The 14,164-nt window shown below is 51.4% G+C and overlaps 1 protein-coding gene across 1 annotated transcript; it reads left to right on the forward strand.

The window, feature by feature from the left end:
• The first annotated feature begins 748 nt into the window (after window positions 1–748).
• Window positions 749–1,708, forward strand: LOC129130652 (olfactory receptor 14A16-like). Its single transcript, XM_054649196.2, has one exon. The coding sequence runs from the start codon at window positions 776–778 to the stop codon at window positions 1,706–1,708; it is 933 nt and encodes a 310-aa protein (XP_054505171.2). The 5' UTR covers window positions 749–775.
• The last annotated feature ends 12,456 nt before the right edge of the window (window positions 1,709–14,164 follow it).

Consider the following 14,164-nt stretch of genomic DNA (forward strand, 5'->3'; position numbering starts at 1 on the left):
GGGTGCCCAGGGCTGTCCTGCAGAGCAGGGTCCTGCAGCCTAGGGCGCTGTGCTGGGGCAGGGACTCTGCTGCCTGCCAGGGACAGCTCTCAGCCAGCCCTGGCAGCTGCTCCCAGCACTGGGGGACAAGATCTGGGTGGCAGGAGACAGCTGGTGAGGCTTGGGAGTGTTCTCCTTGTGTGGGGAGGATGTTGCATTGTTCAGGACTGCTCCCAGCATGGCATTTACCTGCAGAACATTTCCAATTAGATTATACAGGGAGTATAGCAAGGCAGAGGCTGCATAAAAGGGGATATCCTGCTTTTTAAATCTACTGCGCTGAGTTGGAAATTGCACATTGATATTAATGTCTCAGTTAAGGTTGAGAAAAAAAAAAATTCTCTGTTCATAATAAACCAGGCAGCAACAGAAATCACCACAGGACCCCTTAGAGGCTGCATCACTGCTGGTTTTCCAGCCTCCTCAGGGTTGCTCTGACGTTGCCATCAGAGCCTGCAGAGCCAGAGCTGCCCCTGGGCAGTGCCTGAGCTGGGAGGGCTCTGCAGGGCAGAGCTGAGCCCCCAGGGCTGGGCTGGGCTCTGGCAGCACTGGCAGGGCCCAGCCCTGGGCACAGGGAAGCAGCTGCTGGCAGGGACAGCTCCAGGCAGCAGAGCCCTGGGCAGGCAGTGGGGGGAAAGTGGCCCCAGCCTCTGCTGGGATATTTCAAGTCCTCTCCAAACCCAACTAATCCATGATTACTTTTCTTACAGATCCCCATGCAAAGGCACCATAGCAAATGTCCAACAGCAGCTCCATCAGGCACTTCCTCCTGCTGGCATTGGCAGACACGCAGCAGCTGCAGCTCCTGCACTTCTGCCTCTTGCTGGGCATCTCCCTGGCTGCCCTCCTGGGCAACCGCCTCATCATCAGCGCCGTAGCCTGCGGCCACCACCTGCACACGCCCATGTTCTTCTTCCTGCTCAACCTGGCCCTCACTGACCTGGGCTCCATCTGCACCACTGTCCCCAAAGCCATGCACAATTCCCTCTGGGACACCAGCAACATCTCCTACACTGGATGTGCTGTCCAAGTATTTCTACTTATCTTCTTCATGGGGGCAGAGCTTTCCCTCCTGACCATCATGTGCTACGACCGCTACGTGTCCATCTGCAAACCCCTGCACTACGGGACCCTCCTGGGCAGCAGAGCTTGTGCCCACATGGCAGCAGCTGCCTGGGCCAGTGCCTTTCTCAATGCTCTCATGCACACGGCCAATACATTTTCCCTGCCCCTGTGCCATGGCAATGCCCTGGGCCAGTTCTTCTGTGAAATCCCACAGATCCTCAAGCTATCCTGCTCACAGTCCAACCTCAAGGAACTTGGGCTCATTGCTGTTAGTATCTGTTTATGTTTTGGCTGTTTTGTGTTCATTGTTTTCTCCTATGTGCAGATCTTCAGGGCTGTGCTGAGGATCCCCTCTGAGCAGGGACAGCACAAAGCCTTTTCCACCTGCCTCCCTCACCTGGCTGTGGTCTCTCTGTTCCTCAGCACTGCAGTGTTTGCTCATCTGAAGCCCCCCTCCATGTCCTCCCCATCCCTGGATCTGGCCCTGTCAGTTCTGTACTCGGTGGTGCCTCCAACTCTGAACCCCCTCATCTACAGCCTGAGGAACCGGGAGCTCAAGGCTGCAGTGTGGAGACTGATGACTGGATGGTTTCAGGAACATTAAACTGCTGGCCTATTTTGCCAAATCACTTATAATAAATTTTATTTTTGATACTTGTTGCTGGTTTCATTTTTAAGGTTCTTTTTGTTTTCTTTACATTTTTTCATATTGTCCACAAATAAATGTCATTGTTTGTGCCATTTCTCATTTTGTTTCTCTCCACCTTCCCTGTGGCCATAGACTGTCAATGAGGGGCTGTGCTATTTGTGACTTTAAAGGAACTAAAGGATGTCCCAGCAGAGTTTTCTGCAGAGATGCCCTTGTGTTGCCTTCTGTGGAGCTGCAGCAGCAATGTCTGTGTGCAGAGCTGGGGCAGATCAGTGCTGGCCCAGCAGCTGTGCCCAGCAGCAGCAGCAGCAGCAGCACTTGGTGTTGCCAGTGCTGCTGCCGTGGCCCTGCCCCGCTGCCCTGGTGGCCCTGGTGTTGCTGCAGGGCCTGAGTGCTCTCGGGGCCGGGCACAGCCCTGCGGGTGGCAGTGCCGGGGCTGCAGCAGGGACAGGCCATGGGCACTGCTGGGGCAGTGCTGACGCCTCAGGCCAGGCCCTGGGGGCTCCAGGCTCCTTGCCCAGGCTCTCTCAAGAACACGGCCAGGCCAATGCTCAGCACAGAAACCCCCGTGAGCAGCCCCAGGCTGGCCGTGGGCAGGCTGGGGGCAAACAGCATGGCTGGGGCTCTGCAAGGGCCCTGGGGCAGACGGGAAGGAGCAGCAGAGCAGGGGCTGATCCATGCCCAGTGCGCTGCACAGCCCAGGGCAGCGTCCCAGAGCGTCCTCATGCAGCTGCCAACAACATCCCCCCTCTGCAGCCCTGGCCTCTCCCCCAGCTCACACAGGTGCCCCATCCTTGCAGGCACAGACACGGCAGCACTGCCTCAGCAGCCCCTGTTTGCATTGCCCACAGCAGGGGCAGCACCCCTATGCTGTTGCTGTGGGGACATGAACCTGAGGGAGCACAAATGCCATCAGCCCCTGGGGCCAACAAGGCCTGCGGGACACCAGGGAAACCACTCAGCTTTGTCCTGGCCTCTGCAGTCAGCCAGAAAGTTTGTTCCCATCAGCTGGGAGTTTCCTGTGCCACTGCAGACACTGTTGCTCAGAGCCAGGGCTGCCTGGCAGCCACCCCCAAACTGCTCAGAGAATTTCCTTTGCTTCGCCTTTGCTTTCTTTTCTCTTCCTGCTACAAATGTCTTCATCTTGCCCATTCCTGCTCCCTCCCCTGCAAACAGCCCATCTCTGCCCTGCTCCTGCTGGCCACACCATTCCTGATCCAGGCCAGGAGCCATTGGCCTTCTTGGCCACCTGGGCACACTGCTGCCTCATGTCCAGCCTGCTGTCCATCAGTCCCTGCAGGTCCCTTTCTGCCTGGCTGCTCTCCAACCACTCTGTCCCCAGCCTGTTGCCCTGCAGGGTTTGTTGTGGCCAAAGTGCAGGACCCGGCACTTGGACTTGTTAAACCTCACTTAGTTGGATTTGGACCCTGGATCCAGCCTGTCCAGGGCCCTGTGCAGAGCCCTCCTACCCTCCAGCAGATCCACACTCCCAGCCAACTTGGTGTCACCACGGTTCCATGAGACCCCAGAGTGTCCCAATGGTCTCCATGATCCATGAGGCCTCCCAGTGTCACAATGTCCCTTTGGTTCCATGGGAGCCCTTGGTGTCACAAAGTCCCTTGTAGCCTCAGAGTGCCACAATGAATTCCTTGGTGCTGCAGTGTCACAATGGAGCCCTGGTGACACAAGATCCTGCAGTGTCCCCAGGGACCCTTGGTTCCATGGGACACCACAGTGTCACAATTGTTCCCTCAGTTCCCAGAGTCCTTGCAAGGGAGCAATGGCCCCTTGATTCCATTGTCCCCCAGGCTCTCCCAAGGCTCTCCTTGGTTCCACAGTGGCACAATGGCCCCTTGGTTCCACAAGGCCCTGCAGGGTCACAGTGGCCTCTGTGGTTCCAGGAGGATCCAGACTGTCACCATGGACTCCTTGCTTCCATTCAGCCCCACAGTGTCACCATGGCCCCTTGGCTCTGTGCTGCCATGTCGTACACAGTGTCACCATGGTCCTCTTAGTGCCACCAGGCCCCGCAGTGTCACAATGGCCCCTTGCTTCCCCAGGGCCCTGCAGTGTCACAATCATCAGAGAATCAACCAGGCTGCAAAAGACCTTGGAGAGCATCAAGTCCAACCTGGCACCCAACACCACCTTGTCCCCCAGACCATGGCACTGAGTGCCACATCCAGTCTTTGCTTAAACACTTCCAGGGACAGTGACTCACCCACCTCCCTGGGCAGCCCATTCCAATGCCCAATCACCCTTTGTGTGGAGAATATTTCCCAATGTCCTGTCCTGTGCAGCTGAAGGCTGTATCCTCTTGTCCTGTCGCTGTTCCCTGGGAAAAGAGCCCGACCCCCACCCGGCTGCAACCTTCTGTCAGGGAGTTGTAGAGAGAGATGAGGTCTCCCCTGAGCCTCCTCTTCTCCAGGACAAACAACCCCAGGCTCCCTCAGCTGCTCCTCACAGGACTTGTGTTCCAGTCCCCTGACCAGCCTTGTTGCCCTTCTCGGGACACGCTCCAGCCCCTCCATGTTCTTCCTAAATTGGGGGGCCCAGAACTGGACACACCATTCCTTATCCATAGGAGTGCCGGGGGTTGGATGAGGGAAATGGTTGAGAGGGGGCTGGGGACAAAGTTTGATTGTTATCAGACATGAAGGGTCTTGATCTGTATATATCTCTTTAGAGTGCATTAGAAGGTACTGGGGGTCAATATCAGTTGGACATTGCTGATACCAAGCTATAAATAGGAAAAGAATACAAGACAAAACTGTTCTCTTTGCATTGTTTTCAAAAAAATATATTCACATTAAATAAACTACTGAAATCCCTTTAATTAACCAGAGAAGAATTGAACATTTAAATGATGCCCAGGGGCTTTTCTTGTTCTGCTGTTTTGAACACATGTGTATGAGACTTTTTCAGTGAATTCCTGAACTGAAGAGCTCAAGACAGAAGAGACCTCTGGAGTAATAAAATTCATCAGCATCCTCCAAGTGGTTGAGGATCCGTCCCCTTAAGAGCAGCAATGAACAGCAATGGGCACAGCTTTGTGGCTGCTGTCCCAGCTTTGGCATGGGCCCTGGGCCTGGAGCAGGAGCAGCTCTTGAGGGCCCCAAGGCCGGGGCTCTGGTGCTGCCCTGGGCAGATGGGATGGCAGCAGGGGCTGCAGAGCTCTCAGCACCTCAGCCCAAGGGGAGCAGGGCAGCCAGGGAGCCTCCTTTGGCCTTGGCCCAGCACCTTCCCCCATGGCTGGGGCTGAGTCCTGTGGCAGCTGCAGCTGCTGCTGTGCCCTTGGCAGGGGCTGAGGCCGTGGGGCCAGTGCCCAGAGCAGCCTGGGCTGAGCAGAGCTGTGGGGCCAGAGCCGGCTGGGCTGGGCTGGGCTCAGAGAGGCCCTTGGTGCTGCCCAGAGCTCAGGGCAGCTGGCAGAGCTTGCAGGGAGCTGGGCTGGGCTCCGAGAGCCTGGCCCAGAAACCATCAGTGTCCATCTCAGCCTGGCTGAGCGTGCAGGGGCAGGACTCAGGCCAGGCCTTGTGGGGCAGGGCCAGCGCCTGTGCAAGGCATTGCAAACAGGCAAATGGCCCAGAGAGGAGGCTGCTCTGTGCCCTTGGTGGCAGGGACAGAGCAGGGAGGGGGCCCAGGACATTTGTCAGCGCCAGGCCCTGTGCCCAGCCCTTGGTAGCCCTGGCTGCTGAGCCCAGCTTTGGCCTGGGCTGAGTTTGGCTGTGGCCCAGCTCCATCCTCCTGCGGGTCTCAGGGCCTGTTCCCGGCCATGGCCAGCCCTGGCTGCCTCTCTGCTGGCCCAGAGGCCGGCAGAGCCCGGGGCAGGGCTGTCTGTGCAGCCCCACAGGTGCCAGGGGCTCTGCAGGAGCTGGCAGAGGCTGCCCAGCAGGGAGGCCATGGGGCACAGAGCCCCAAGGCTGCTGTGGGCACCACGGCACAGGGGCCGTTCCCAGCCGCAATGCTCCTGGCCTGGGCTGGGCCTGCACAGGGGCTGGGCCACCATGGCTGGGCCAGCACAGGGCCACAGAGGGGCCACGCAGCCGCTGCCGGGGCTGACAGCAAGGCCAGGCACACACAAGCAATTGCTGAGCATGGCCTGCGCTGGCCAGGCCTGACTGTGCCAAAGGCAGAGCTCAGCTGCCCTTGGGGGCTGCAGCAACACTCCAGAGCCCAAAGAGCCTCCATGGCTGTGCTGGAGACCAAGGCTGCAGCAGGGAAATGCAGGGCTGCTGTGGGATGGGGAGGCCATTGAATTCCAGCACACACCTCAGCTCTCTGATGATCCCGGCACCATGCTGGGCCCTGTTTCACACTGGAGCAGAGCAGATGTTGATGAGACAGGAGCCCTGTGGGGCTGTCAGGGCCCTGCAGCTTGCAGGGTGCTCTGCTCTCCCTCAGGTGCTCTTGGAGAGATCCAATCCCAGCTCAGGGCACCTCAGGGCACAAGTGGCACTGCCTCGATGTCTGCCTGGAAAGGGGCACAGGTGTTACTACCTGTTGGTTTCATAATACACAAGCAAATCTTTATTATCTGGGTCATTAGAGTACTTTCAAGAAATGGCAATATTTTTCCGCCAGTGTCCTGGTTTGAAAAGGACGCGAGTTTTTTGGGATGCTGTTGTCAAACCAATAGGTGCTCAGATTTGAATATTGGCACCTGGTGTGGCCACTGAGGACATGGATAAGCCTCTGAGAACACAGGGAGTTAAAAGCAGGGAACTCCCAGGGGAAGCTCTCTTGGTTCTGTCTGTGAAAGAGGTCAGAGCTGCCCTGCCCAGCTGCGGGCTGGCAGGGGAGGGGAAGCCATGCGGCCGCGTGAGGTAGGCCGGGCCGTGGACAGAGAGGGGAGGTGAAGGCCCCTGCAGGATGGAAGGGTGGAGGAACATTGGAGAGTCATCGGGCAGCCAGCCCTCCAGAGAGAAAGAGAGAAAGAGAGAGAGAAAGAGAGTGAGCCTGTGCCTGTGCTTGTGCCAGCTTGAAATTCAGTATCACATGCAGGCAGCACGGCCAGCCATAAAGGAGAAGGGGGGTGCAGCGAGAAGGTGCCCGGCAGGGCAGCCATGGGAGTTCTGGACAGGCAGAGCCTGAGATTTTTAACCCTTTTCTTGGATGATGGAAACCTTACTGATCCTCCTGGAGTTGAATGAGAAGAGAGATAGAGATGAGAGAAGAGGAAATGGGCCACGAGAGAAGTTCAGAAGAATCTTCGTTGAGAGGAGGTGATGGAATGGCCTTTGGCTGGACTTTTCCTGTATAGCCATGAACAGAACCATTTTTTTCCTGTGACACAGAGACTGCATCTAGGGGGAGGCAATGGCTTGGAGCCAAGAGAGTGCAGTGATGTTATGTGAAGGAGTGCGGGAACAGAGACAATGGGTGAGGAGGGTGGTGGTGCTCTCCATCTTCAGGGAAGAAGAAGAAGATCTCTGTTCTTGAGACCCCTCAGCCCCAGGGGCTGAATTTGGGAGGGACAGGTGTCCCGAAAGTGAGAGACTGTGCTTTTTTTGGAACTGGGCAAAGCATCCTTAAAAGGGGAACCCTAGAAGCAGCTCTGGTCCGTGTGCAGTGGTGAGAGCACTGGGCATGAAAGGAAGATGTCACGATGGCAAATGATCTCCAGGCAGTGCCACGTGTGACATGGAAACACAAAAGGTCTCAACTGTGTTTCCAGGGGAAGCCTATGGCACAAGAGGGACTCCTCTCTTCTTGATGAACTGAGAACTGATTATCTAAAGGCTGGTGATGGACTGAGAGTTGGTGATCTGAGGGGTGGTAGCTGAATTGAGAATCCAAGGTTTTGTCTTACTGTGATGTATTGGGAATTTGGTGGGGGGAGGAGGAATGTTTGGAAGGTTTCCATCCTGAGTTCTCTGTGTTTCTTTTATATATTGTAAGTTAATAAAGTTGGTTTTTTTTTCCCCTTTTATTCCTCAGCTGGAGCCTGCTTTGCCCTATTCCTGGTCACATCTCACAGCAGACACCAGGGAGAATGTATTTTCATGGGGGCACTGGCATTGCGCCGGCGTCAAACCGTGACACCTTTGTAGCAGATGATTGGCCCGTCTATAACTCAGAGCTCCTCTGCACCACAGGTAAGAGACCCAACCTGGCAGATACTTGGGACAGGTGGACAAAAATGCTGCCCAATGCTCGAGAGGAACCCCAAGAATTGGACCTGTTGGGGTCCTCCAAGGCCACGTATTGTGTCAAATTTTACTTTAGATGCCTGAAAAACAATTGGCCAGAAATTGACCGGACCACAAACACATACCAAAAAGACAAATCAGCAATTAACAAAGCCTGTAACTATCCCTATGGATAACTATCAACTATATTGAAAAGTGGTAAATGCAATGCCTTATTGCCTATCAAATTTTAACATGGTCTGATTTATTTAACAAGAATGCTAACAAATGTGCCATATAAAATGATGCCAGATACAGTCACAAAAAGCTGTTGGGTTGTTCAGCAATATGCTAAATTGCACGTTATTATATTTATTTTCCAGTAACCTGGCACTTCAAAAAGTCTTACTGAATTTCTGTTTCCATGGAATTTGCAGTTACCGTGGGTTTTTCTCATAACTGATTTACTTATAATTCTAACATGCTTGTTACAACTTGAATCCCTCCAGTGCACCATCATGCTGTTATTTCACTTATGGCTTATTCACCTTTAAGTAGTTTTTTTGTGTTAATAACCTTGGACAAAATTACATCATACCATTATCTGTAACTTTTAAGGATGTTCATTTTAATTCTGTTAAATTAAAACCCAATATTGTAATGCTCAGTTACATTCCGTTAAATTAAATAAGGCAAAGGGTTTTTTTTGGTAAATTTTGTAGATTTAATTTCTGTTAAGTTTCAGTATTGCTAAATTTGAAAAATGTTCTATTCCAGTTTTTATGGGTCCAGTTATGTTTGGTATTAATAGTAATTAATTTTGAGTTCTCTCGAGTGCGCTTTTTGTTCTACTAAGGTGATAATGAATTTAATTTGAAATCCTTTCAGGGCTGAGTTTAAGTTCCTCTTGCTAAGCTCTAGCGCTGTCCAAATAAATTTCTATCAGGTTTGAGTGTTATTTAATCTGAGGTAACATAAATGTTACTAGTGAGCTGTTCTGTGTTTTCCTTTGATGCATTTATTCTGTCATAAATACATCAATCTTTGTATTACTGTTTTTATAGCCAGCTTTTCATATGCTTTACCATCTTTTGGTGTAATTATCTGCAAGACACGTGTCATTTCAGGATCCTCCTTTTGTTCTCTAGCTGCTTCTGTATCTCTCAGACCAGACTACCCCTCTGGCTGGGCTCCGCACTCTGGCTCTATGGTTTGACCCAGTGCTGCCTCATCATTTTTAAGTATGTTTCAGAGGTCCAAGAAATGATATCTCAGCTTTGTGGGAAGCCTCCTCTAAACTGATGGCATTGTGACATCTACTCTAATCAGATGCAGCCCCAATTATTATCACAGAACCGCTCCAACATTCTGCTGGGTTTAAAGCATCTCTGTGCTGAGGGAATTTTGGAGGAGACAGCTCTTGCATGGTTCATTAGTCTGTCACCCCTAGACCTTTACTCCTAAGTGCTATTCTCAAGAGCCTTGTTTTAAATGACGTTCGGGAAATTCTCTCTCACTTAGAGCTTGGGTGGTGGCCAGGCCTTTGCTCTTCCTGGATGGGAATTGCCAACAGACCCAGATGTTTTCTGCATCAAAACTAGATTTGAGGTGTTTTGACTTGGCAATTTGACTCTCTAGACATGACAGTTGAACTCTTTTTAAAGGGAGCTTGGGAATTATTATCTGGAAATAATTCTCCAAGTCCCCCCTGAATCGAGGTTTGTCAGCTGTTTGCAGACTCTGGCATGATGGTACATTATTGCAGAGATTGCTATTTACCTAATTCCACCTATGTTGTTAGCTTTGTCTGCTATTTGAAATATTCCTGATTGTTGTATCCATATTATTCCTAATTGCTCTAAGTTTCTTGTCCACTGCATGTATTATTTTGCTATGATGTTTCTTCATACTCATAACAAAAGACATGCATCTCATTCTTAAAAAACAATAAAGAAAAGGAATGAATGCCGTAAGAACGTTCAAATAATGCAATATGTACATGAGAAATTTGGATGAGTAATCATTTTGAATAACGCAATATTTACATGAGAAATTTGGAAAAAAGACCATCACATCTAAATCCCAATTGAGTGTACCACAGTGAAGCCTGATTGATTCATTAACTTCAGGAGAAGATGTGCCTGTGTTTCATCAGCAGCAGCTCAAAGCAGTCACCTGTTCATTCCATCAGATACTGATCAGCTCTGAAAAAATGAGGCCCAGTGCAAAGAGAAATAACCTCATCACCTTGCAGCCTTTGCTTAAAAGGTTTCCTTGCAGCCTTTGTGGCCAGGGCAGGAACAGGAGGAGGACTGCCCAGACATGGCTGTGTCTGGAAACTGACAGAGGCAATTTGCCAACAAAAGCCTCCTGGCATCCTCACGGTACAGAGCTCCTACGAACCTTCTCCAGTTATTCCCTGTTCCAGCACCCAGGAGGACATTCAGTGATGTCAAAGATCAACATTTCCAGCTCACAGACTTTCTCATACTTCTCAACTCATTGAAAACAATGGTCATTTCTTTCCATTTCCCTAAGAGACATTGGACATTATTCTTTTGTTTTCTCATGCTGCAAAACCCTGCGTCAATGACTTGATAGAATTTGGTAAGTTTTGTTGATTGTAATTGGTCTTTTATCTTATCCCATATCTAACAGATAACCAGTGATAACCTTGATGAGATAATACCCTGACAAGAGTGAGCTGTTTCAACATCAGAACATAGGAGCCTTTTTTAAATGAACGAAAAGGGGGAGATGTCATAGACAGGTAGAATAATGATAAAAGAAAGGCCCTATGAAATCAGGCCTTGTTCTGCCATGTTAATAGCTGGCCTGTCATCACTTCTGAGTGCAGCTAAGCAGTTACAAGTTCCCATGTGAAGCCATTGTGAGAATGAGACTTTGTGAGCAATCTGTTCTGAGGGTGAAAAACAAATGCACCTGCAACAACAAGGGATTTGTCCCATGAGAATTAGTGAACAGAACAGGTAAACAATACAATAGAGAGATCTGATGCACAAGTAAAATCTATTTAATAACCAATAATAGAATAACTGATAAGAAATCTCTGAACTAACTAAAGTTGCACCACACAAGGTTTTTCAAACTGTGTAAAATGAGTTGTATGAATAAAGAATAAAGAGTTCTCCAGCTCAGCTGGGTCCTCTGGGATTTCAGTTCCCCCCTTCTTTGAGGCTTTGGGTTCCTCCTTCTTTGGGGCTTTGGGTTCCCTCTTCTTTGGGGCTTTGGGTTCCCTCTTCTCTGAGGTTTTGGCTGCCTTCTTCTGTGGGATTTTGCTTTCCTTCTTCTCTGGGGCTTTGGTGTCCTTCTTCTCTGATGCTTTGGTTTCCTTCTTCTCTGGGATTTTGGTTTCCTTCCTCTCTGATGCTTTGCTTTCCTTCCTTTCTGATGCTTTGCCTTTCTTCCTTTCTGATGCTTTGCTTTCCTTCTTCTCTGAGATTTTGGTTTCCTTCCTCTCTGATGCTTTGGTTTCCTTCTTCTCTGGGGCCTTGGTTTCTTTCTTCTCTGGGATTTTGGTTTCTTTCTTCTCTGGGGTCTTGGTTTCCTTCTTTGGGATTTTGGTTTTCTTCCTCTCTGGGGATTTGCTTTCCTTTTTTGGGATTTTGGTTTCCTTCTTCTCTGGGGTCTTGGCTTTCCCCTTCTCTGGTTTTGGAGGTTGCTTCCCCACAGAGACACCCTTCTTGTCCTTCTTCTGCATCTCTTCCTCCTCTAAGGCTTTTGCCTCCTCCTCAAGCTTTTTAGCTGACTGCTTCAGCTCCCTTCTGCAGACAAAATAGAAACCATGGCTGAGAGTCCCTACCAGAAACTTGGGCTCCCTAGTCCTGGCTGGCCCTGCACTTCATTCCTTGACCCTGAGGCCATTTCTGTGAATTCTCCTCAACCCACAGAGGCTGGGAACATCCCAAGTGAGGCCATTGGTGGAAGGGGACCTCCAGGCCCAGCCAAACCTCAGCTTTGCCATCAGAGGCTCTTGACTGTGCAAGCTCCCTCTGAAGGCACAGCCAGACCCCTCCAGCCCCTGCCCAAGGCTGATCCAGCAGCTCTCTGTGCTGGTGCCTGAAAACGCCCTTTGTCTCTTGGCTTCCCAGTTTAGAGCAGAGCACAGATTGCTGACATCTGCTTATCTCTCCTACAATTCTTACTCAGCTCATTCAGCCCCCTTCCTCCTGGGCATAGCTGAAGCATGATTTTAAAGAGTTCAGATTTCAGCTGAGGCTTAGAAGCAATTCCCATTGATCAGGATGTAAGTTAGACAGGCAGACCATAGGTTAATGATTATGAGATGCTAAAGCCAGAGCTGAATGTTCTATTGTTTACCATGAGGAGCTTCTTTCTAGAAGGAAGTGGAGGAAGTGAACTGTTATAAGAACATCTTGAAACCAGGAGAACAATGCTTAGGACCTGGGCTTGATGTCAATCAGTCACTAAGCAGGGGACCTTGGATCGTGCAGAGGGTCACAGAGACCTGATGAAGACATTCCTGACTTCATCCCTTAAGACCACACACCCAATTCGAGACCCGAATCAAGGGAGGAATTGCACAGGTGTGAAGGACCAATGAGCTCATTTGAATACAGAGCGGGGATGGGAGGTGCTGGGCTTGTGCAGATGTATTGTATGTAAGATCTTGGGCAATAAAGAGAGGGTAAAGAACCTTGGACAGCGCGGTCGCGCCTTTTAGGGACGGCTCTGGTGCCTCCCGCCGGTGTTAATAAACACACCACTGTCTAACTTTAATTAGTTAGAGAGTCTGTGTCCGTGACCTTCGGTTTTAATGACTCCTAGCCTGCTCCTTCATGAGAACAATGCTATCAGTCAGAAAGCAAAGGCTGCAGGAACTCCTCTCCTGCAAGGCAGGCTCTTGTCAGCCAGATTTCCTGCTGGAACCCAGCTGTGACCAAGCAAACCAGTGCTGGCTGCCATGGAAACCATTGGAAGCAGCCTCGTCCCTCTCCTCCCCATGAAACCAACTTCAGCCTGGCCTGAAGAAGTGCTGATGCACAGGCTGGCTTGAAGCAGCCTCCACTCCCAGCTCCACCCTTGGCCTGTGTGTCCTGAGCTGGGCTGCCTTGCTGGAGCTGAGCTTCTCCTGTGCTTGCCCACAGCTGCAGATGCAGGGGAGCCTAAAGGACATGAGCTTTTCTGGCTGCTGTCCCACCATAAGGAGAACCCTGGCAGATCAACATTGCAAGGGCTTCATCTGGGGCAGCAGCAGGACCCAAAGCAAGGTTTGCTCTGTGCCCCACGCCTGCCCATACCACAATGCCACTGTTTTGGTGAAGAAGGGAGATGATGAAGAAGATGCCACTCAACACCATGCACTTCAAGCCACCTCTAGAGGCAGTGCCAAGGCAAGCCCAGAGCTCAGCTCCCTGCAGGCAGCAGCTAAGCCAGGAGGGCTCAGCACTCAAATAGAGAAGAAGATGTTCTGTCTCAACAGGAGAAGGTCCTTCCTCTCTTGGGAGCCAGGGAGCTCAGAGTGGCCATCCCTGTGTTGCTGCTGGCCCTTGCTATGCAGCACCTCTGTGCTCAGAGTCCTTGGAGCAGGGAAGCCCTGCAGGGACAATAACCCATGGCAGAGCAGGAGCCCATGGAAGGCTGACTCACCTCTCCCTCAGAGGGGCCTGAGAGCCACAGTTGATCTCCCGGGGGCTCAGGGAGGAGCTGACACGTGAGGCCTCCCCGGGCACCAGCCCCTCGTAGCTGGGGCCTCCCTCCACGTGGCACAGCTGAGGGACACTGCAGGTGCTGCTGAGGTGGCCAGAGAAGGTGGAGGAGACCTGCTGGCTCTCTCCTGGCTGCAGCACAGCTGGCACTGGCAGGATACTGAAAGCCTGGATGGAAGACAGGAGAGATTGAGGTGCTGAGCATGGCAATGGATGCAGAAGAGCATCTTGGAGCAAAGTGCAGCTGTAGCCAGAGGGGCCTATTCCCCAAACACTGCCAGAATCACCCTCACCTCATCCTGCATCCATGCCACTGACCAGTGCAGGGACCATGGGGAAAATCCTCTCCCATCCTCACGGGTCAATGCATTAATTAGTACATGACATGAAAGTGACCTGGGATGTCTCCTGGCAGTAGAAATTCTCTCTGATGCACAACTTGCCTTTAAAAAGTTTCAAAACTTCCTGCTTTTAAAAAGGAGGAGACTCAGAGTGAGAGCTCTTGGAGCTGAGGGAAGGAGCTCAGCCCAGCTCATCTGACTCCTGAGGCTCTTCCCCTCTCTCTCTGATTTAAATGCTGCTTTCTCAAGGTG

This window comes from Agelaius phoeniceus, unplaced genomic scaffold, assembly GCF_051311805.1.
Source record: "Agelaius phoeniceus isolate bAgePho1 unplaced genomic scaffold, bAgePho1.hap1 Scaffold_113, whole genome shotgun sequence".
In the NCBI taxonomy this organism is placed as follows: Eukaryota; Metazoa; Chordata; class Aves; order Passeriformes; family Icteridae; genus Agelaius; species Agelaius phoeniceus.